The sequence below is a fragment of the Nerophis lumbriciformis genome, linkage group LG07, assembly GCF_033978685.3.
Source record: "Nerophis lumbriciformis linkage group LG07, RoL_Nlum_v2.1, whole genome shotgun sequence".
NCBI classification, from domain to species: Eukaryota; Metazoa; Chordata; class Actinopteri; order Syngnathiformes; family Syngnathidae; genus Nerophis; species Nerophis lumbriciformis.
The window spans coordinates 45,001,368-45,027,271 of NC_084554.2; the positions used below are offsets into that span (position 1 = coordinate 45,001,368).

At 37.5% G+C, this 25,904-nt stretch overlaps 1 protein-coding gene across 1 annotated transcript in view; it reads right to left on the reverse strand.

The window, feature by feature from the left end:
• The window catches only part of flt1 (fms related receptor tyrosine kinase 1), a 109,143-nt gene that overhangs the window by 16,633 nt on the left and 66,606 nt on the right, over nucleotides 1-25,904 (reverse strand). The window contains exons 12-20 of the mRNA XM_072913525.1: nucleotides 15,393-15,519; nucleotides 15,199-15,307; nucleotides 11,294-11,596; nucleotides 6,366-6,512; nucleotides 6,162-6,293; nucleotides 1,677-1,783; nucleotides 1,470-1,605; nucleotides 1,121-1,225; nucleotides 925-1,038 (exon numbers count right to left, since the gene is read on the reverse strand). Of these exons, the coding sequence (XP_072769626.1) occupies nucleotides 925-1,038; nucleotides 1,121-1,225; nucleotides 1,470-1,605; nucleotides 1,677-1,783; nucleotides 6,162-6,293; nucleotides 6,366-6,512; nucleotides 11,294-11,596; nucleotides 15,199-15,307; nucleotides 15,393-15,519 (1,280 nt within the window). The remainder of the gene's footprint in view (nucleotides 1-924; nucleotides 1,039-1,120; nucleotides 1,226-1,469; nucleotides 1,606-1,676; nucleotides 1,784-6,161; nucleotides 6,294-6,365; nucleotides 6,513-11,293; nucleotides 11,597-15,198; nucleotides 15,308-15,392; nucleotides 15,520-25,904) is intronic.

Genomic DNA, 25,904 nt, shown 5'->3' on the forward strand with positions numbered 1-25,904 from the left:
CCCAGCGAAGCCGACGGCGTTTCTGGGTGTTGTTGATTAACGGTTTTCGCCTTGCATAGGAGAGTATTAACTTGCACTTACAGATGTAACGACCAACTGTAGTTAATGACAGTGGGTTTCTGAAGTGTTCCTGAGCCCATGTGGTGATATCCTTTACACACTGATGTCGCTTGTTGATGCAGTACAGCCTGAGGGATCGAAGGTCACGGGCTTAGCTGCCTACGTGCAGTGATTTCTCCAGATTCTCTGAACCCTTTGATGATATTACGGACCGTAGATGGTGAAATCCCTAAATTCCTTGCAATAGCTGGTTGAGAAAGGTTTTTCTTAAACTGTTCAACAATTTGCTCACGTTTTTGTTGACAAAGTGGTGACCCTCGCCCCATCCGTGTTTGTGAATGACTGAGCATTTCATGGAATCTACTTTTATACCCAATCATGGCACCCACCTGTTCCCAATTTGCCTGTTCACCTGTGGGATGTTCCAAATAAGTGTTTGATGAGCATTCCTCAACTTTATCAGTATTTATTGCCACCTTTCCCAACTTCTTTGTCACATGTTGCTGGCATCAAATTCTAAAGTTAATGATTATTTGCAAAAAAAAAAAGTTTATCAGTTTGAACATCAAATATGTTGTCTTCGTAGCATATTCAACTGAATATGGGTTGAAAATTATTTGCAAATCATTGTATTCCGTTTATATTTACATCTAACACAATTTCCCAACTCATATGGAAACGGGGTTTGTACATATATACACATACATATATACATATATATATACATACATACATACACACATATATATGGGACTTTATATATATATATATATATATATCCCAGAGATAATCCCAAACCTAACTCCAATTCCAACAACCCTACTTCCCAGTGGCCACAGTGTCCATGTTTGTAGTGACACTGACCTCCAGGTTTGGTGCAGGCTCCCAGCAGGTTGACAACATTGAGATGTTGTCCAATGTGGTTAAGAATTTTCAGCTCAGTCATCAAGGCTTCATGCTCGCTGACTGTGGCGCCCTCTGGTGGACAAAGACAAAAACAAAAATGTCTGAAGCCCCGACGATACTTGCAAAACTACTGCAAACCCTGTTGTTGTTGTACCTTTGAGCATCTTCACCGCCACCGTCCTGCAGCTGGAGGCGCCGTCGATCCCAAAGGCAGATGCCTGCACCACTTTGCCGAAGGCTCCACGGCCCAGATTCTTTCCTGGGTGGGACATGGACACAAGACAACATGGTGGACGGGACTGATTAGTGTCAGTAAACAGCGTGCACACGCCCACAGTCTGCTTCATTAGTGAGACAAAGACAAGAAGACTGATTGACAGTCCCTCCCAGTGATGACCTGATAAGACCTATGAGAAAGTTGCAATATCTCTTGTGTGATCTTAATACATCCTCTGATTACATTCTTGGAATCATTTAGGAAACAAAGCATCTTTTTTATTTACCTAATTTGAGGCGTTCTCTGGGGAACTCCCACTGCTTGGGGTCATAGTGGAGCCTGTGCCCCCGCTCCTCCAGTGGAGCGCCTTCTGAGTCCACCATGATGGACAGGTACCCTGCTTTGCTGTGGGAGCGCTTGGGCTTCACGGAGCGCCAAGAGAAATACACGCGTTAGCTAACGAGCAAACACGTCGTCGCTCTCGTCGTCACACCTGTCGGAGTTTTCGGATCAGCAGCGTCAGGAGAAGCCAGAGCAAGGTGGCCACCACACAGGTGCAGGCCAGAGTGGGAATCTCCATGGAGGACGCCTCAGATACATCTGCACACAATGGAACACTAATAGTAGTACTCTTATTACAGTTATTGTTCTTTTCAGACTAGCACTTTTACTATGAATTAATTAAGTTCCGAGCCGCCCAAGGGCCAAATTATTATCAGTACTCAAAATGTTATATTTTGGCGGTCAATCACAGAACTTAGAAAATTGGCTTTAGAGCACCCCCTTTAAAATTAGTAAACAATTATCCCCTCCCACCAGTTTCAGGCATCATCACGAAAACCGCAAGCATGCCAAAATTTTAGCTACCGTATTTTTCGGAGTATAAGTCACTCCGGAGTATAAGTCGCACCGACCGAAAATGCATAATAAAGAAGGACGCATGTGAAAAAGTGCAATATATTTATCTGTACAGTAATCTATTTATTTATTTATATATATTTATTTATTTTATATATATATTTGACATATTATTTATATATATTTATTTATTTATATAGGCACCTTATTGCTTTTTTATACTGCACTACCATGAGCTTATGTAACGAAATTTCGTTCTTATCTGTGCTTTAAAGTTCAAATTTGAATGACAATAAAAAGGAAGTCTAAGTCTAAAAAAACATATATAAGTCGCACTGGAGTATAAGTCGCATTTTTGGGGGAAATTTATTTGATAAAAGCCAACACCAAGAATAGACATTTGAAAGGCAATTTAAAATAAATGAATAGTAAACAACAGGCTGAATAAGTGTACGATATATGAGGCATAAATAACCAACTGAGAAGGTGCCTGGTATGTTAACGTAACATATTATGGTAAGAGTCATTCAAATAACTATAACATATAGAACATCCTATACGTTTACCAAACAATCTGTCACTCCTAATCGCTAAATCCCATGAAATCTTATACGTCTAGTCTCTTACGTGAATGAGATAAATAATATTATTTGATATTTTACGGTAATGTGTTAATAATTTCACACATAAGTCGCTCCTGAGTATAAGTCGCACCCCTGGCCAAACTATGAAAAAAACTGAGACTTATAGTCCGAAAAATACGGTAATTTTGCAGCCGTACACCTCAAAATTAAAAAACTTAATACTTGACACGTTAACTTTTATAGCCAATTTTAAAGCCGTACACCTCAGTCATATAACTTGGTACTTGACACATGCTAGGTGTTAGTATGCTAACTTTTTTAGCCTATTTTACAACTGTACAGCTAAGAGGTAGCATATAACTTGGTACTTGGCAAATGCTAACATGTTTAGCCAAATTTGAAGCTGTACACCTCCGTCATATACCGTATTTTTCGGAGTATAAGTCGCTCCGGAGTATAAGTCGCTCCGGAGTATAAGTCGCACTGGCCGAAAATGCATATTAAAGAAGGAAAAAAACATATATAAGTCGCACTGGAGTATAAGTCGCATTTTCTCAAGAAATCTTATACGTCTAGTCTCTTACGTGAATGAGATAAATAATATTATTTGATATTTTACGGTAATGTGTTAATAATTTCACACATAAGTCGCTCCTGAGTATAAGTCGCACCCCCGACCAAACTATGAAAAAAACTGAGACTTGTAGTCCGAAAAATACGGTACTCAAAATGTTATATTTTGGCGGTCAATCACAGAATTTTGAAAATTGGTTCTCGAGCACCCCCTTTAAAATTAGTAAACAATTATCCCCTCCCACCAGTTTCAGGTATCATCACGAACACCGCAAGCATGCCAAAATTTTAGCTAATTTTGCAGCCGTACACCTCAAAATTAAAAAAGTTAATACTTGACACATGCTAACTTTTATAGCCAATTTTAAAGCCGTACACGTCAGTCATATAACTTGGTACTTGACACATGCTAGGTGTTAGTATGCTAATTTTTTTAAGCCTATTTTACAGCTGTACAGCTAAGAGGTAGCATATCACTTGGTACTTGGCAAATGCTAACATGTTTAGCCAAATTTGAAGCTGTACACCTCCGTCATATAACTTGGTACTTGACACATGCTAGCTGTTAGCTTTATATCATTAGAATGCTAACTTTTTTAGCTAATTTTGCAGCCGTACACCTCAATCAACATCAATATGGAATGCACTCCCAACAGGTGTAAAAGAAAGTGCATCTCTATTCTCCTTCAAAACCGCACAAAAACAACACCTCCAGGCAACTTCAACCCCCTCCACATCCCACCTCCCCGGATTGTAAATAACCAAATGTAAATAATCAAATGTATTTCTAATGTATATACTTGTTCTTATGCTTTTCGAACTCACTATGTTCTCTGCTCGCTGTACATATTCTACCAAGTCAGACCTACACTGTTTCAATGCCCATTTCTCTGATGATGCAATTGTTGATGACTGAAGTATGCTGTCATCAACCAAACCCTCTTCATCCCACACCCCGGATTGTAAATAATGTAAATAATTCAATGTATATACTCTGATGATTAACTTGTGTGATGACTGTATTATGATGATAGTATATATTTGTACCATGAATTGAATAACGTGGACCCCGACTTAAACAAGTTGAAAAATGTATTCGGGTGTTACGAGTTAGTGGTCAATTGTACGGAATATGTACTGTACTGTGCAATCTACTTATAAAAGTTTCAATCAATCAATCAAGTCACACAACTTAATACTTGACATATGCTAACTGTTGGCATGCTAATATTCGCATGGTAACTTTTAGAACCAAATTTGAAGCGGTACTCCTTAGTCATACAACTTGGTACTTGACACATGCTGGCTGTTAGCATGCAAATTTTTTTAACTCATTTTACAGCCGTACACCTCATTGGCATATAACTTGGTACTTAACACATGCTAACGTTTTTAGCCAATTTTTAATCCCTACACCTTAGTCATATAACTTGGTACTTGACACACGCTGCTGTTAGCATGTTAACATTAACATGCTATTATAAACTTTTTAGTCAATTTTACAGCTGTATATCGCAGAGACAGATAACTTGATACTTAATACGTGCCAACGTTTTTAGCCAATTTTGAAGCCGTACATCTCAGAGACATACAACTTGGTGCCTGAAACATGCTAATGTGAGCATGCTAGCATTCCTGTATTTTTGGTGGTGGGTCAGGGCATTGGGAAGGGCGTGACTGCATTTGTCGTGTGTGTCCGCCAACTCGCGTCAACCCAGAAATGCACAGGGGTGCGGGGGCCCGTTCCAACGCTACTCACAGCTTTAATTTTTTTATACTATTAACGTTTTCTTCTTTTTTTAGTAGTATTTGTATTATTGATGTATGTATTTTCTTTGTATTCTCTTGATTTCCTGTTTCTTGATTTTATTGTATTATTATTATTGTGTAAGAATAAGAAAGTGAATATTACAGTAGTGATATCCCAAATTGTCTTACTAATACGATACCAAGCAAACCAAAACTTGGTATCGCCAATACCGATACTTTGGCATCAAAAGCATACAGTTTTAAAAATGATACAGCTAGAACAAATATTGCTAGTATGTGAATGCATGGTATTTAAGTATGGATATTTTCCTGCATTTATAACATGCATAATAATTAGAGATGTCCGATAATATCGGACTGCCGATATCGGCCGATAAATGCTTTAAAATGTAATATCGGAAAGTATCGGCATCAGTTTCAAAAAGTAAAATTTATGACTTTTTAAAACGCCGCTGTGTGCACGAACGTAGGGAGAAGTACAGAGCGCCAATAAACCTTAAAAGGCACTGCCTTTGCGTGCCGATCCCAGTCACATAATATGTACGGCTTTTCACACACACACAAGTGAATGCAAAGCATACTTGGTCAACAGCCATACAGGTCACACTGAGGGTGGCCGTATAAACAACTTTAACACTGTTACAAATATGCACCGCACTGTGAACCCACACCAAACAAGAATGATGAACACATTTCGGGAGAGCATCCGCACCGTAACACAACATAAACACAACAGAACAAATACCCAGAACCCCTTGCAGCACTAAGTCTTCCGGGACGCTACAATATACACACCCCGCTACCCTCTACCCCCCCCAACCCCGCCCACCTCAACCTCTTCATGCTCTCTCAGGGAGAGCATGTCCCAAATTCCAAGCTGCTGTTTTGAGGCATGTTAAAAAAAAAAAAAGGCACTTTGTGACTTCAATAATAAATATGGCAGTGCCATGTTGGCATTTTTTTCCATAACTTGAGTTGATTTATTTTGGAAAACCTTGTTACATTGTTTAATGCATCCAGCGGGGCATCACAACAAAATTAGGCATAATAATGTGTTAATTCCACGACTGTGTATATCGGTATCGGTTGATATCGGAATCGGTAATCAAGAGTTGGACAATATCAGGATTTCGGCTAAAAAGCCAATATTGGACATCTCTAATAATAATGATTACATTGGAATGAGGACTTACTATTGACCCAAATGTAGGCGGAGCTCTCTGCAGCTCCCTTCTCATTGGTCGCCTGGCAGGTGTACAGACCCTGGTCCTCCACGGTGATGCGGCCAATATGGAGGGAGCCTTCCTCTGGCGACACGACAATCCCTGCACAAGACAGGTGACACACATGAACACACCGGATTCAGAAAGGATTTCAATTAAGATTGGGATCTTTACCTGATCCTGCCAGCAGAGCACCTTGGTTCTTGTACCATGTGACGGTCGGGTGTGGGACGCCCTCGGTGGGGCAGTGCAGGGTCACCGAGCTGCTGACGTTGACGGTGCAATCCGTTAAATTCAGGAGCAACACTGGAGGCGCCAAGGCTGACAGGATAATAATAATCATTAAATACTGTAATATATATTGTTCAACACTCACCAACATATTAACTATGAGCTTCAACAATGCGAGTCAAAGATCCTGTACATTAGAAGAACACATCTATGACAAGCTTAGTTATGTACCTGCTGCCATCTAATGGAAGACAATGTCATTGTTCTACCTGATACTGTATGTCACATAGATCAACATTATTTGTAGAAAAATAATCATTTAAACCAATCAAAATATTATGGTACACCTGATGAGCTCAACTGCATGACAGAAATGCTGCAAGTTTCCCGAAAAAAACAGAAGCTAGACAGGTTACCAAGACATTAGCCAGGCAGCTAGGAAATTAGCCAGGATACTAGGAAGTCAGACAGGTTTATCCAAAAGTTAGCTAGGCTACCAGGAAGAAAGCCAGATTTACCAAGAAGTTAACAGAAAGTGAGCTAGGCTAACAGGAAGATAGCCAGGTTTACCAAGATGTTAGCCAGATGATCAGGAAGTTAGCTAGGCTACCAGGAAGTTAGCAGGGCTACCAGGAAGTTAGCCAGATGATCAGGAAGTTAGCTAGGCTACCAGGAAGTTAGCAGAGCTACCAGGAAGTTAGCCAGACGATCAGGAAGTTAGCCAGACGATCGGGAAGTTAACCAGGCTACCCGATAGTTAGCAAAGCTACAGGGTAGTTAGCGGTAAGTTAGCCAGGCTACCAAGAAGTTAGACAGGCTAACAGAAAGTTAGCCAAGCTACCAAGACGTCAGCAAGGCTACCACAAAGTTAGTAGAAAGTTAGCCAGGTTACCAGGAAGTTAGCCAGGTTTAACAACAAGTTAGCCAGATGATCAAGAAGTTAGCCAGGCTACCAGGAAGTTAGCCAGACGATCAGGAAGTTAGCCAGGCTACCAAGAAGTTAGCAAGGCTACCAGGAAGTACGCAAGGTTTACCAGGAAATTAGCCAGAATACCAAAAAGTTAGCCAGGCTACAGGGTAGTTAGCAGTAAGTTAGCCAGACTACCAGGAAGTTAACCAGGCTACCCGACAGGCTAACAGAAAGTTAGCCAAGCTACTAAGACGTTAGCGAGGCTACCACAAAGTTAGCAGAAAGTTAGCCAGGCTACCAAGAAGTTAGACAGGCTAACAGAAAGTTAGCCAAGCTACTAAGACGTCAACGAGGCTACCACGAAGTTAGTAGAAAGTTAGCCAGGTTACCAGGAAGTTAGCCAGGTTTAACAAGAAGTTAGCCAGATGATCAAGAAGTTAGCCAGGCTACCAAGAAGTTAGCCAGACTACCAAGAAGTTAGCAAGGCTACCAGGAAGTACGCAAGGTTTACCAAGAAATTAGCCAGAATACCAACAAGTTAGCCAGGTTACAGGGTAGTTAGCAGTAAGTTAGCCAGACTACCAGGAAGTTAACCAGGCTACCCGACAGGCTAACAGAAAGTTAGCCAAGCTACTAAGACGTTAGCGAGGCTACCACAAAGTTAGCAGAAAGTTAGCCAGGTTACCAGGAAGTTAACCAGGTTTAACAAGAAGTTAGCCAGATGATCAAGAAGTTAGCCAGGCTACCAGGAAGTTAGCCAGGCTACCAAGAAGTTAGCAAGGCTACCAGGAAGTACGCAAGGTTTACCAGGAAATTAGCCAGAATACCAAAAAGTTAGCCAGGCTACAGGGTAGTTAGCAGTAAGTTAGCCAGACTACCAGGAAGTTAACCAGGCTACCCGACAGGCTAACAGAAAGTTAGCCATGCTACTAAGACGTTAGCGAGGCTACCACAAAGTTAGTAGAAAGTTAGCCAGGTTACCAGGAAGTTAGCCAGGTTTACCAAGAAATTAGCCAGACTATCAGGAAGTTAGCTAAGCAACCGAAAAATGACCATGGAATTAGCCATGCTACCAAAGAGTTAGCCAGGCTAGTAGGAAGTTAGCATGTTTTTGGAAAGTTAGTCGGGCTTCCAGGTGTCAAGTTAATGTATTTTAAAGAAGGACAGCACAGTTGGCTCATTTTCAACTAGGCCCAAACAGTTAGCCAGGCTAGCATAAAGTTAGCCTGTTGCTAAAGGTCAGTTACTTTTTAATACTTTAAAATATGACATTTAAAGACTATATTCTTCAGGTCTGGCACCCTTGGTTGCCTGGTTAACTTTAGTGAACTTGCAGCATTTCTCTCAGTCACTTGTTTTTGAGGTGTGTGTGTGTGTGTGTGTGTGTGTTTTGGCATTTGCAGCATTTTTCTTTTGCATTTGTTTTAAATGCTGTAGCGGTTATTTGATGACAGCATTTTGAATTTGCAGCATTTCGCCCATTCTGTTAGTTTTATGGCGCTTGTGTGTCATTTGTGTTTGGAGCTAGCACAAACCTGCAATCACACTGTGTCCACTAGGGGGCAGTAGAGGCAATACCTACTATCCCTGTGAAATGCAGTAAGTCGATGCTTTGAATGATGATGTTGTAAACATATCACAGCATTTTAATATTTACACAAATACGTCTTCTTTGTGTGTTTACTCTCCAAGGATTTCTTGAGGTATTCTTTATTTTCCCCTGCGTGGTCACCCCGTGAGTGGAGTCCTTCCCTCGCGGGGGTCCCAGCGGAGGAAGCGGACCCTGATTGTAAGGCGACATGAAGCAAAGTCACTTAAGCGAGGCGACTGATTGTTGTTTCCCCGATCTTCCTACTGGACAACAATTGATGATTGTCTGAGCGGGGGCCGGGGCCTGACAGTGTCTGATTGGCTGATTGTTCCTGCGGCCCATGTAGGGCCCGTAAATGTGGCATTGTGGGAAGTGCCATTGTGTGCTCTTCCTCCACGCCGCGGCTCATTCCCACGTGAAAGAGGTGCTGAGCAAAGGCAGGGTGGGGCCCCAGGAAGCCGAGGGGACCCGATTCCCAAACAGCCACATCTCCGTGAGAGTGTTTGTTTGTTTGTGTGTGCATGTGAGCGCGCCACATACGTGCACAAAGACACCAGGATGTCCACAAGTAAAACTGCGGTCCTGCCCCTCAAGGTGCGACTAATTATTGGACGCCACAGAAACTCTTCTGTAGCCCAAATTCCCAAATATACTTGATCATTTTCCAAAAAAGGCTACTGATTTCCAGGAATGAAAGGATGTCCCTTCTGAAAGAATTGGAACCTTCCTGTCCCCAATGCTCAGTGGGTGTGGACTGTTACAGACAATTTATTCATTGGCCTATGGGGCAGTTACCATCATTCCCTGTGAAGTCTGCCTAGCAACAAGTGGCAGAACTCTGTTGACGTACGTTTGATCATTTGACTGGTTTCCTACTACAACCAACATTTGTTATTGATCATACACTGAGGGTGTTTTATACACATATGTATGTATGTATGTATAAATCATATGCATGAATCTTATGTATGTATGTATGATTCATATGCATGTCTCATATATGTATGTATCATATGCATGTATCTTATATATGTATGTATGCATCATATGCATGTATCTTATGTGTGTATGTATGAATCATATGCATGCATCTTATGTATGTATGTATCATATGCATGTATCTTATGAATGTGTGAATCATATGCATGCATCTTATATATGTATGTATGAATCATATGCATGTGTCTTATATACCGGTATGTATGTATGTATGTATCATATGCATGTATCTTATGCATGTGTGAATCATATGCATGAATCTTATATATGTATGTATGAATCATATGCATGCATCTTATGTATGTATGTATGTACTGTATGTATCTATCATAGGCATGTATCTTATATACAGTATATATGTATAAATCATATGCATGTATCTTATATATGTATAATTAATATGCATGTATCTTAAGTGTGTATGAATGTATCATATGCATGTATCTTATATGTATGTATAAATCATCCGGTGGCCATGGATGAAGTGCTGGCAGTCCAGAGTCGGGACCCGGGGTGGACCGCTTGCCTGTGCATTGGCTGGGAACATCTCTGCGCTGCTGACCCGTCTCCGCTCGGGATGGTGTCCTGCTGGCCCCACTATGGACTGGACTCTTACTATTATGTTGGATCCACTATGGACTGGACTCTCACAATATTATGTCAGACCCACTCGACATCCATTGCTTTCGGTCTCCCCTAGAGGGGAGCGGGGGGTTACCCACATATGCGGTCCTCTCCAAGGTTTCTCATAGTCATTCACATCGACGTCCCACTGGGGTGAGTTTTTCCTTGCCCTTATGTGGGCTTTGTACCGAAGATGTCGTTGTGGCTTGTGCAGCCCTTTGAGACACTTGTGATTTAGGGCTATATAAATAAACATTGATTGATTGATTGATACCATTGATACACATTTTATATATATATATATATATATATATATATAAAAATGTGTTATCATGAACTATATATATATATATATATATATATATATATATATATATATATATATATATATATAAATAACAGGTATGTACTGCATGTATGTACTTTAGTTTATGATAATATAATATGATATATATATATATATATATATATATATATATATATATATATATATATATATATAAATAACAGGTATGTACTGCATGTATGTACTTTAGTTTATGATAATCCTAATGTTATTCAATATGTTCTGTTTTTTTTATATCAAAATACAACTTGAGTCCTTTTTCTGGGCAAAACCCTTGTTTTTAGTAAATAATAAAGACTTTCAAATGCAATTCTATTAATTTAAACATGAATGATTGATTTAAATTTGTAAAGCAAAACTAAGCACTTGATGCTGCGAAGGAGAAACAAGAAGTTACTCACCTGAGACTTTCACCTGCCTGACCAGGTGAGTCTCGAGTCCCGTGACCAGGTGGTGGGCCGAGCATCTGTACTCCCCGGAGTCCCTGGTGCTCAGGTTGCTTAGCAACAGCAGCAGCGAGTGGGAGAACTTCCCCGTGGTGAGTTGAGCGTGCAGGGCAACGCCCCTGCTGGGGTCGTGGGCGTGGCTGAGCCTGCGCCATGACGGGGGGGCGTACAGGTGCTTGTTGGCGCGGCAGGTAAGGCGCACGTCTCCGCCCTCTGTGGCTTCCTCGCCGAGGCTCACGCCGAAGCCTCCTGGGACGTCTGAGGGCCGAGATGACACAAAGTCAACAACGCTCCATCTTGGAACACCTTTGATGACAAATGGATGCCATTGTGGACGACATGGAAACGCTTTCTATTTACTCCAACCTTTGAAACTTCCTGTGGAAACGGCTCGAGAGTTTCCTGATGGCAGATAGTGTTTATCTTTCCCGAACACCCCAAGGCCTCCCGAAATAAAGCCGACCTGCCAGTCCAAGGAAATGCGCAGCGCGGGGGTGTGGGGAGAAGGGAGGTGAGGCGAGGGGGAGGGAGGGGGAGTGGAACGATAAGAGCCCCGAGTTCCTGTTTAACTGCTCTCACACACACACACACACACACGCACACACACACACACACACACACACACACACCCACGGGCGCGCACTGTGTGCTAACATACTGCTCACACACACAATAGAAGATTCTAGCGTGCTCGTGTAAAACTCCTATTTATCTTACGTCAGCAAATATGCAGGAAAAACTAATATAGGGCTGCAACCAGGCATCCATCAAATCCATTAATGACATTAGAAAAAAAGCTTCAACGTATGTTCTGTTGCTTCCATTGATCGTTTTAGTGTAACTTGGAAAAAATTTATAGGATCTGGACCGCATGAAAGAAAGCAAAATTAGTTCAAAATAAGGTAATGATGGCAAAATAAGGTAAATAGACGGTAAATAAATGGTAAATGGAAGGTAAAGGTAGTAAAAAAAAGTAAAAAGAATGTAAATAGAGGTGAACATAGTACCTATCAGAGGGAAAAGAAGGATTATAGAAGGAAAAAGAAGGCAACTAGAAAGTATATATAAGGTAAACAAAGGGAAATAGAAGGTGAAAGAAGTAAATAAAAGGTAAATAGAAGGAATATAAAATGTAAAAGAAGTAAATTAAAATGAAAAAGAAGGCAGATAGAAGGTAAATAATACATAAAGGAGTGTAAAATGTAAAAGGACTTAAAAGGTCAAAGTAGGTCAATAAAAGGTAAATGGAAGCTAAAAGTAGTAAATAGAAGGTAATTGAATGCAAGTAAAAGAAGGTAAAACAATTTAAAGAGGATAAACGTAGTAAATTAAAGTTAAAATAAGTTAAAAAAAAATTTAATTAAGTAAATGCAAGGTAAATAAAAGGCAAAAGAAGGACTATAAAAGGTACATAAAAGGTAAAGGTAGTAAATAGAAGGTATGTTAAAGCAAGTAAAAAATAAATAAAATCGAAGGTAAACAGCAAATAAAAGGTAAAAATCGGTAAATAGAAGGTATATAAAAAGGTAAAAGAAGGACTATAGAAGGTATACGAAGTGAATAAAAGGTACAAGACGATACATAAAATATAAATAGAAGGAATATAAAATGTAAAAGAATTAAAATAAAAGGAAAAACAAGGTAGATAGAAGGTAAATAAAGATAAAATAAGGAATATAAAATGTAAAAAAAATTAAATAAAAGGTAAAAAGTAAAAGAAGGTAAAGTTTGTTGTAATAAATGCTTTAACAAACTGACGTTTCTATCATTATTCCTGATAATATTGTGGATACTACATATATATATACACACACATATATATATATATATATATATATATATATATATATATATATATATATATATATATATATATATATATACACACACACATATATATATATATATTAGGGCTGCAACAACTAATCGATTAAATCGATTAAAATCGATTATAAAAATCGATTATAAAAATAGTTGGCGATTAATTTAGTCATCGATTCGTTGGATCTATGCTATGCGCATGCGCGGAGGCTACGTTTTTTTATTTTTACTTTTATTTATAAACTGCGACATTTACAAACAGCTGAGAAACAATAATCAAAATAATAGGGGTGTAACAGTACGTGTATTTGTATCGAACCGTTTCGGTACGGGGGTTTTGTTTCGGTGCGGAGGTGTGCCGAACGAGTTTCCACACGGACATATTAAGTAGCGTACTGCACGTTGTGTAAACAATACTCAAAATGCCGGACATTTGAGGCATTTGAAAAACTCCGCCCTGACAGCTACGCAAAAGAGGACATGTCCGGTGAAAAGAGGATGTATGGTCAGTCTATCGTAGTCCGTTAGCTGCTAGCATGATAGAAAAAGAGGACATGTCCGGTGATAGCATGCACGCAGCGACCGGGCTAGGTCCTGACCATACGTCCTCTTTTCACCGGACATGTCCTCTTTTGCGGGGCTGTCGGGCGGTGTTTCTTAAATGCCTCAAATGTCCGGCATTTTGAGTTAGGGTTGCGTGTATTTTCAATGTACGTTCAGGGTTAAGAAGGTTAAAAACACAACAAGTTGTGTGCGCAGCAGCATTCGTGAGGGAGGGCGAGAGACAGAGAGAGCGAGAGAGTTGTGATAAACGTGCATGCGTCGCCGGGCTCTGCTTTTTATCCATAGATTTATCGATTTAATTTGTTATTATCTATAGCAGGGGTGTCAAAAGTGTGCATTTTTGTAACATTTTCCTTGTTTTATTTGGCAAGTTGAAAGAACATGACGCCAGTATGCTGTCTCTTGTATCCGATTATTAATCGATTACGGTAATCGAAGTAATAATCGAAAGATTAATCGATTATAAAATTAATCGTTAGTTGCAGCCCTAATATATATATATATATATATATATATATATATATATATATATATATATATATATATATATATATATATATATATATATATATATATATATATCCATCCATCCATTTTCTACCGCTTATTCCCTTTGGGGTCGCGGGGGGCGCTGGAGCCTATCTCAGCTACAATCGGGCGGAAGGCGGGGTACACCCTGGACAAGTCGCCACCTCATCGCATGGCCAACACAGATAGACAGACAACATTCACACTCACATTCACACACTAGGGCCAATTTAGTGTTTCCAATCAACCTATCCCCAGGTGCATGTCTTTGGAGGTGGGAGGAAGCCGGAGTACCCGGAGGGAACCCACGCAGTCACAGGGAGAACATGCAAACTCCACACAGAAAGATCCCGAGCCCGGGATTGAACCCAAGACTACTCAGGACCTTCGTATTGTGAGGCAGATGCACTAACCCCTCATCCACCGTGCTGCCCATGGATAGATTACTGATTACTAAAATACTAAATAAATGATTGATTACTAATAAATGAATAGATTACTGGATTGTTAAAATAATAATATATTATTGCATTACTAAAATAATAATATATTATTGGATTGCTAAAATAATGATATATAATTGGATTATTAAAATAATAACATTATTGGATTACTAAAAGAATGATATATTATTGGATTACTAAAAGAATGATATATTATTGGATTACTAAAATAATAATATATTACTGGATTACTAGAATTCTAAATTCTAAAATAATGAATAGATTCCTGAATTATTAAAACAATGATCTATTACTAAAATAATGAATAGATTACTTATTACACAAAAATGTATATATTACTGATTACAAAAAAAATGGATAGATTACTGGATTACTAAAAATAACGGATCGCTGCAGCCCCACACTCATTCATTGTTTAAAATCAGCAAAAAACAAATCTCTTGAGGAACGATTCTTTAAGATGGAATGGTTGACCATCTTCACCTGAGATGTAGAAGTAGACGTCCAGGTGGTCCACACCTGCAGAGTTGGAGGCGACACAACGATACACCCCCGACACCAGAGCCCGGCCCACCGTCAGAACCCCGACCGTCTGATGGAGGACACGTTCAGCGTTGTTCCGCTACAAGAAGCACTACATCATGTCATCGTGTGTGTGTGTGTGTGTGTGTACACACCTTGTTCTTCCCCTCAAGCACTTCCTGTCTGAGCGCCACACTCAGGATGTGGTTGTGTGTGGATGTGGCGGGAACACTCTGCTCCGTCACAGGACTCCACAGGGAGGACGACGACGGGCCCGCACACCTTGGAGGAGGAAGAAGACGAGGAGGAGGAGACTCAGCTGTGTTGACATAAGTCACATTTAGTGTGTGTGTGTGTGTGTGTGTGTGTGTGTGCACGCTCACATGCTCAGCGTGGGTTGTTTGATGTGGTCATCATAAATTGTTCAATTAGTAGCATCACATTGTTGTAATGTACACAATGATAATTGTCTTATTGTCCATACATGAAGGATGTACTTCCACTTCCTCACATTCTTTGCTACAGCACAGCTGACATGTGTACACTCTCTCACTAATACTACAATATGGCGTTAGAAACACCTATATGAATGTACTGTGGATATTTTTAACTAGCCATGTTAGTGATGGAATGCTTTATGAAGCTAATGCTAGCCAGGAGAACACATCTAATCTGCTTGGGCATGGGTGTCAAACTCTGGCCCGCGGGCCAGATTTGGCCCGCCGTGTAATTTCACTTGGCCCTTGAGGCGATATCAAATTAACACTAGAGCTGGCCCGCCGATTATATTCAGCGGCGGTGCCGCGGTAACACCGCATTCACCGCTAATTCTCATACTTGCCAACCCTCCCGGGAGACTCTCAAAATTCAGTGCCCCTCCCAAATATCATCCCGTCCGCTTTTCATTTAGTCCAGCGAATGCTGGCCCAGTCACATAATATGTGCGACTTCAGCACGCACACACACATGAATGCAAAGCATACTTGGCCAACAGCGATACAGGTTACACTGACGGTGCTTGTATAAATAACTTTAACACTGTTACAATATACACCCCCGCTACCACCAAAACCTGCCCCCCCAACCCCGCCCACCTCAACCGACGCACGGAGGGGGGTGGGGTTTGGTGGTAGCGGGGGTGTATATTGCAGCACGGAAGAGTTAGGGCGGCATGGGATTCTGGGTATTTGTTCTGTTGTGTTTATGTTGTGTTACGGTGCGGATGTTCTCCCGAAATGTGTTTTTCATTCTTGTTTGGTGTGGATTCACAGTGTGGCGCATATTTCTAACAGTGTTAAAGTTATTTATACGGGCACCGTCAGTGTAACCTGTATCGCTGTTGGCCAAGTACATTTACGTGTGTGTGCATGCTGAAGTCGCACATATATTGTGATCGGGCCGTGGAATGGATGAAAAGCAGACGTGATGACAGTTCGTGGAGGACGATAAACGCTGTGCCTTTAAAGCACGCCCCCAAGACTGTGGTCCGGGTGGACGAGATATAATGACTGATGAACAACTTTGTTCGATAATGAGGGATGCCTCAGCTCAAAGCCTGAGCCCCGACATTAATGAACTAGCATCCAAAAAAAGATGGCAGGTATCTGGCTTGGGCACATCAGATTAGATCAGTGTGTTGCAAACTGAGCCGTTTAAAGTCCTGAATGGTTGGTTTATTCATTGTTATTTTATTTTCTAATTTATTAGCCTGTGGAAAAAGTTAATGTTGATATTTACCTCAGAAGGCTGCAAATAGAAAAGAGGCATTAAATGTTTATTTAAATTGTATTTGATATGCCATTGATATTTTTTTATTATTATTATTATTATTTGAAACTCGATTTTGCATGTCACTATAAAGTTATATAAGCCTTGCTTGTTCAATATTCAATGTAAAACTTGTTTGGGTCCCTATCAAAAAGGTTAATTTGTTCAACCTTGGCCCACGGCTTTGTTCAGTTTTAAATTTTGGCCCACTCTGTATTTGAGTTTGACACCCCTGTGCTTGGGTATTTATTTTTAGACCCCCGGATTGGTTCCCGACCAGTACTATTTTGGCACCGACCAATCCTGCCAGATTCACGTATTATACAACAGTGCCATGTTTCAGTACACGGGTTGCACGTGACGTCACGCTCTGTTGCTGACTCTTTACACTTTGGCACTTGACGAAAGCAATTAACTAAAAAAAAACGCTCCAAAATAAGTAAAGTAAGGATCCACTTTTGCGCTAGCTTGATGCTAATATACAATGGTTTTGCTATTGACATGCTACTGATAAGCAATTTTAGCATCTCCAAATTTGTTTAAAAAAACTACAACTAAGATGGACCTTACAGTCAAACAGCTGGTGCGTATTAAGTACCGATTTTTTACGGACTATAAGGCACACTTAAAATTAGAGATGTCCGATAATAACGGCCTACCGATATTATTTATTAAATCAACATAAACAACACAAGATACACTTACAATTAGTGCACCAACCCAAAAAACCTCCCTCCCCCATTTACACTCATTCACACAAAAGGGTTGTTTCTTTCTGTTATTAATATTCTGGTTCCTACATTATATATCAATATATATCAATACAGTCTGCAAGGGATACAGTCCGTAAGCACACATGATTGTGCGTGCTGCTGGTCCACTAATAGTACTAACCTTTAACAGTTAATTTTACTCATTTTCATTAATTACTAGTTTCTATGTAACGGTTTTTATATTGTTTTACCATCTTTTTTATTCAAGAAAATGTTTTAAATGTATTTATCTTATTTTATTTCATTAATTTTTAAAAAAAGGACCTTATCTTCACCATACCTGGTTGTCCAAATTAGGCATAATAATGTGCTAATTCCACGACTGTATATATCAGTATCGGTTGATATCGGTATCGGTAATTAAAGAGTTGGACAATATCAGAATATCGGCAAAAAGCCATTATCGGACATCCCTACTTAAAATCCTTTTTTCCCCTCAAAAGTGAAGTGAATTATATTTATATAGCGCTTTTCTCTAGTGACTCAAAGCGCTTTACATTGTGAAACCCATTATCTAAGTTACATTTTTAAACCAGTGTGGGTGGCACTTGGAGCAGGTGGGTAAAGTGTCTTGCCCAAGAACACAACGGCAGTGACTAGGATGGCAGAAGCGGAGATCGAACCTGGAACCCTCAAGTTGCTGGCACGGCCACTGTACCAACCGAGCTATACCGCCCCAAACTCGACAGTGTGCCTTATAACTCGGTGTGCCTAATGTATGGGTTAATTCTGGTTTTGCTTACCGACCTTGAAGCAATTTTATTTGGTACATTTTGGTGTAATGATAAGTGTGACCAGTAGATGGCAGTCAAACATAAGAGATACGTGTAGACTGCACTATGATGGCAATATGACTCCAGTAAACAACACTAACATTTTATATGTTCCACTGAAAATATAGAACATTACACACAGCACTCAAAAATCTATCAAAATGTTTTAGTAGGACTTTGGTAAGCTATGAAGCCGCACTGCTTGATGGATTGTCAGCGCATTAAACATACAAGTATTATTATGGTGTGTGTATAAGGTAAGACATTATCTGCCGTTTTGTTGCGCAATATTATGCAAAAGCTAATTTTCTTACCTTCTGGTACCTGCTGATCTGTATTTGGGATCTGCATAAATCCTGAAAAATTGCGCAGGTCCGCCTTTATAGTCCGTGCCGACACCGTAGTCGATAAGCTACTTATATATATATATATATATATATATATATAAAAACATATATATATATATGTATATATATATATATATATATACATATATATATATATATATATATATACACATATATATATATATATATATATATATATATATATATATATACACACACATATATATATATATATATATATATATATATATATATATATATATATATATATATAAAAACATATATATATATATGTATATATATATATATATACATATATATATATATATATATATACACATATATATATATATATATATATATATATATATATATATACACACACATATATATATATATATATATATATACACACACATATATATATATATATATATATATACACACACACATATATATATATATATATATATATATATATATATATATATATATATATATATATATATATATATATATATATATATATATATATATATATATATATATATCTCCTTCTCACCCCGGTAGGGTGGTATCTGTGTCATCCTCAAGCTCGGGTCCTCTACCAGAGGCCTGGGAGTTTGAGGGTTCTGTGCAGTATCTTAGCTGTTCCTAGGACTGCGCTCTTCTGGACTGAGACTTCAGATGTGGTTCCTGGGATCTGTTGGAGCCACTCTCCCAGTTTGGGGGTTACTGCTCCGAGCGCCCCCACTACCACGGGGACCACGCTAGCCTTGACCTTATATATCCATTCATCCATTTTCTACCGCTTGTCCCTTTTGGGGTCGCGGAGGGTGCTGGAGCCTATCTCAGCTGCATTCAGACGGGCCAACACAGATAGACAGACAACATTCACACTCACATTCACACACTAGGGCCAATTTAGTATTGCCAATCAACTTATCCCCAGGTGCATGTTTTTGGAGGTGGGAGGAAGCCGGAGTACCATATATATATATACGGTATATATATATCCATCCATCCATTTTCTACCGCTTATTCCCTTGGGGTTGCTGGAGCCTATCTCAGCTACAATCGGGCGGAAGGCGGGGTACACCCTGGACAAGTCGCCACCTCATCGCAGGGCCAACACAGATAGACAACATTCACACTCACATTCACACACTAGGGCCAATTTAGTGTTGCCAATCAACCTATCCCCAGGTGCATGTCTTTTATATATATATATATATATATATATATATATATATATATATATATATATATATATATATATATATATATATATATGTGTGTGTGTGTGTGTGTGTGTGTGTGTGTGTGTACAAATTACAGTGAAACACAAGAAGGATTTCATGTAATTCTGTATTCAAATGTCATCTTAATAATAACATTCATTGTCATTTTCAAATTATGATGATTTTTTTTATCCTTATACTTTCCGATTGTTTCATGTAGTACTTTGGAATTAATTGATTAAAAATAATTAACATCATTATTCCATAATGAAACCTATTTTCTTCTTCATTTGTTAAGCAAGCTTTCCAAAGATACCACTCTTTTAAAAATGTGGTAAATATTAAAGTTATGACATGTTTACCAAAAAAAGGTCACATCTGAAATATGGAGCCATATTGTCTTAGTATTAAGAAGTTGACCGGAAGTTAGTACATTTTCACCGGTTTGAAAAACCCATAACTTTCTTAGTATTTGTCACAGGAAAATGATACTTATATCACTGAGGTCGTCGTTACAAGACCGGTCTGATAATACTGGCTTTATGTAAATTAACCAAACTTTTACGGACATATTGGGCTGGAATTCATTGAAGTTGCTCATTTAGGATTTTTTGAGAGGAAAAATAATGATTCACTTTAGTTAGAAATGTTGTTTACAAATACTTCTTTACACCCTTTATTTGTTCGATAAAACCATATTTGTCTTACCTTTATGTGTATATGTCTATTCTTCTCCAGGGAAAATTGTTACTTTACTTTAAAAAAATCACAGCTGCGTGGGGAGTTTGCACTTCCGGTATTTGTGTTTTGTTGCAGAAAAACGGTAACAACCAACACCTGCCAGCTCGCGTACGCCCCGCCTCTTTGTGGCGCGTCAGAGTACTACTGCATCTGTCCGTACGATTCATCTCTATTTTTTATTTTATAAACCTTTATTTATGAATTTCAACATTTACAAACAGTTGAGAAATAATAATCAAAGTAAGTATAAAACAGTACAAAAACAGTACAAAACAGCACCAGGGGGTTGTAAATTCAATTTTTTTTAAATTTGTATCTCTATTTTGTTGTACGATCGCTCATAACAATGACAGCACACTTAAGGTTATGCTTACACCGCAGGTTAATCACGATTTTTTCATCCCCCAAATCATACCGAGGCCTCTTTCATATTAAATTAGATGATTATTTTTTACGTAATTGACGTAACGTCAAATATTGTCTTTTGTTCGTATGTACGTTAGCTGTATAAAATTATTAAATATTAGATTAATATATTACTCATAGAACATCTTTATACAAGGGATGGCTCTCTCTCTCACACACACACACACACACACACACACAAAATTGGCTGAGGATAATTTGTTATATTTTTCTGACAATTTCTTTCCAAAAAATAAAGTATTATTGTTATATTTTTCTGACAATCAAACAAAACAATTGTTAAATTTTTCTGACAAATATGTTTAAAAAAAATAATATTTGAAGCATTATTTAGATTTTTTTTTTCTGGCAAATAAAAACAACAATTGTTATATTTATATTATTTTTAATTGTTTTCTGACGAGAGAGTAGCAATACATGTAACATTTTTCTGTTGAATAAAACATCTAAAAAATTTTTTGACAAATTGTTTTCTTAAAATTTTTTTTTTTTTTCCTGACTTAAAAAAAACTTTTTTTTTGGCAAATAGAAAAAAAACCCCACCATTTATTGTTATACTTTTCTGGAAAAAAAGTAGTTTTTTTCTAATAAAAAACTATTGTAATATTCTTTTGATATTTTTTTCGAAAGAGAGTAGCATTACGTTTGTAAATATTTCTTGAGAAAGTTGTTTCTAAAAAAAAAAATAATTCTGGCACATAAATAATTGTTATATTTTTTGGACAAATAAAAAAAAAAGTAATTTTTTCTGAAATAAATGTTGAATTTTTCTGTGGGATAAAAAAATCTAAAAAAAAATAATTAAAAAATATTTAATCAATTAATTTCTCCACAGTTTTTTTTTTTTTTTTAAAAGAAAAAAAAAGTTTTTTTGGCAAATAGAATTTTTTTTTTATCGTTATACTTCCCCCCCCAAAAAAATATGATATTTGTTTCTAGACAGAGTAGCAATAAATGTTTTCTGGGGGTAAACATTCTAAAAAAAATTGTAAATTATTCTTGAGAAATTATTTTCTTTAAAAATCCGAGGCCTTTTTCATATTAAATTAGATGATTATTTTTACGTAATTGCTACAATTGTATCCGCTGTGATCAGGCGGCACTCAGCCGGGTCCTACGTCATCAAAAGGCGACAAACGTCACACATCGTCGCCAAAACAAACAGGCGCGAAAGTAAACTATTATGTTATGTATTTATGTGTAATAAAAAAAAAAATGCTAGATGAAAAAGAAGAAATCAGTCAGTGTTTAAAAAAAACGTTTTAAAATGGATTAAAATTTACGTCACTCTCCCGCCGCTCTGCCTCCTCACCCACACACTCTACGGACTAAAATACCCCACTGCTAAAATGATCCCCCCTTCTTTAATATATTACGTGAAATATTAAATATATATGTATGATATATATGTATGACACAAACGTATTGAAACTGCCCCAAATGTGCCAGGACTCACAGCGACACAAACCGCACGAATTAGCCTTGGATTCGCCAGCCTCCATTTTGAATGGGGGCGATACTGATAGTCGACACCAAGCCAATACATTTCACTTAAAATACATCCATCCATCCATCCATTTTCTACCGCTTATTCCCTTTTTTGGGGATCATGTTGTTACTCGTGCAAAAACAGCAATGTAGCAAAAAAACAATAAAAACAATACATGTTTTTGAAACCTTGGATTTCTTTCTGAAAATAAAATGAATACACATTAAATTTCTCCACAGACCCTGAAGATTAATAGCAACACAGTTTTTAATCTGGACTAATGTGGTCCACATGCCTAAAAGGGTTAAATGTGCCTTTATTGCATGTTCACATATAAAACTGTTTTTATGAATCATGTACTTGGGTACCTATTTATATACATACATATATATACATTGTAGCAATCGTTACTGATAGCTATGTGTTTTAAAAGTTGTACTATGACTACTCTAAAGCAGATCAAAGTGTACAAGATAAGGTTTCGCATTGGAACCAATTACGACACTAGTTAATAATTACCAGCTAAAAGTTTAATTTTGGAAAAAAAGATAGGAAAAAAGGAAAAATACTCAAATCTCAAACTTTTATTTTGTTTTTGTGAGTGTGTGTGTGTGTGTGTGTGTGTGTGTGTGTGTGTGTGTGTGTGTGTGTGTGTGTGTGTGTGTGTGTGTGTGTGTGTGTGTGTGTGTTTTTAAGGAAAAAATACACTTGTGATGATAGCCATAGAACAGGAAACAACACATATTACAACAGGAGTCCTGGCTGCTTAGTACAACAATCAGTCTTTTTCATACTTTGAGCACCGGTAATACAAACAAAGTTTGTTAAAAGGTTGGCTTTATTTTTGTAATATAATCACTTTTCTGGGTAAAACTCCCCTCCCACCCAATTGTATTTTATTAAATGGTAGAGTATGTATTTATTTGATATTACATTTTTTATATATTTTACTTAATTCTTGCAGTAGTACAATTTTTTTTTTTAAATATGTAGTTTACTTCATTTTTGCAAAGAGCAATTAAAACGTTTTTTTTAAATTTCATTCTAGCAATTGTAAAAAAAAAATAAAAAAAAATGTGTAATTTACTTCATTTCTGCAGAGTAACGCTATTTAAAACAATTTCCTTATCAATTTTTGCAATGGTATGATTAAAAAAATATAAATAATGAAAATATTAATTTTAGTTTTACTTCACTGTTGCAATAGCAAAAGTTTGAACATATTTTCACACCCCATTCTTAAAAATAAAAATGTAATAATAATTCAAAAAACTAAATTAATTCATTATTGCAGTATTACCATGTAAACATTTTTCAACTTTATTCTTGCAAAAGTAAAATTTTTTTCATACATTGTTTTTTTATGTGAAAATAAATGAATTATTAAGCGAAAGTGAGCTTACTATTGGACAAGTGTCTCACCATGTATTACTACAACTTTTGCAAAATAAAACATAACATATGCATAGGATATTCCTTATAACATCTGTATATGACTTTTATATTTAATTTTTTTGTGAAGTACAACTTTTTTTTTTAAACATTTCCACATGATTTTAGCAATAGTACATTTTCTTGTATAAATAAACAAACACAAAAATTCCCATATTCTTATAGTACAATTTTTTTTTGGTAAAATGTTGACTTTCTGTAAAAAAAAAAGGATTACTTTATTTAGGCAATATTTGAACATATCCACGCAAAATGTTAAGTACGTGTTAATATGGAGTAGGAGTTCGTCCATACAGTGGTTAACTTCTTTTTACACTTGTATGATTACAAACCATGTGGTGTTTTGACCCGAAAACAGACCAGTATCTATGGAGGTGTGTTTGTAATAATCTGTTGATTTTTGAATGCATGTACACAACATTGCACACCATAGTATACACACACAGTAGATACATACATCAAAAGATACAAACAAATGTACATGCATTTATCCAGTCTAATTATCTTTTTTTTTTTTTTTTTTTTTAAATTGTAGTGATTGTACTACATGAATTCTGCCTAGCAACAAGTGGACATGCAAACATGTCACATGACCAGGAAAATATTCTGGTCCAAATTTGTGAATGACACACACACCAAACCCACACGCACGAACACGCACACACACACACACACACACACACACACACACACACACACACACACACACACACACACACACACACAGGCCATCACGACCTCCATCATCATGTTCCCAGCAAGGCGTTGTGTTTCTCAGAAAGGAAAGAAAAGTGTTGACATGAATTTGGTTAGTTACAAAAATAGAAAAGAAGTGAACACTGACATCGCACAACAATTACTCCTCACTCAGTGTGTGTGTGTGTGTGTCAATGGGGTGTAAGGGGGGGTGACCTCTTGCCTTTTCTTCCTGCCCTGTTCAGTCTAAACACCTTAAACCTCCTCCGTCCCTCACACTTCCTGTCTCCACCTTCCAAAATAACCTCGGTGAGAAAAGAAACAACAAGCATGTGCACAAATATAAGCAAAGTTTAATGCGCACAAAAAGACACACACAAATATGATTCATACACGTTGTCAAATATTGTCATTTGTTCGTATGTACGTTAGTTGTATAAAATTATTAAATATTAGATTCATATATTACTCATAGAACATCTTTATACAAGGGATGGATCACAGTGGGAGACACCCGTAACACACACACACACACACACACACACACACACACACACACACACACACACGCACACGCACACACACACACGCTTGCATTTCAAATGTATGAAGGAGTATTAGAGCCAGAAATAAAAGCATCAAGACATGAAAAATGCAAGATAAAACACAGTTTAAAAAAATTGGCTGAGGATAATTTGTTATATTTTTCTAACAATTTCTTTCCAAAAAATTAAGTATTATTGTAATGTTTTTCTGACAATTAAAAAAAAACAATTGTTAAATTTTTCTGACAAATATGTTTAAAAAAATAATATTTGAAGAATTATTTTTCTATTTTTTTCTGGCAAATAAAAACAACAATTGTTATATTTTTCTGACGAATAAAAAAAATAAGTTTTTTTTTCTGACGAGAGTAGCAATAAATGTAAAATTTTTCTGTTGAATAAAACATCAAAAAAATA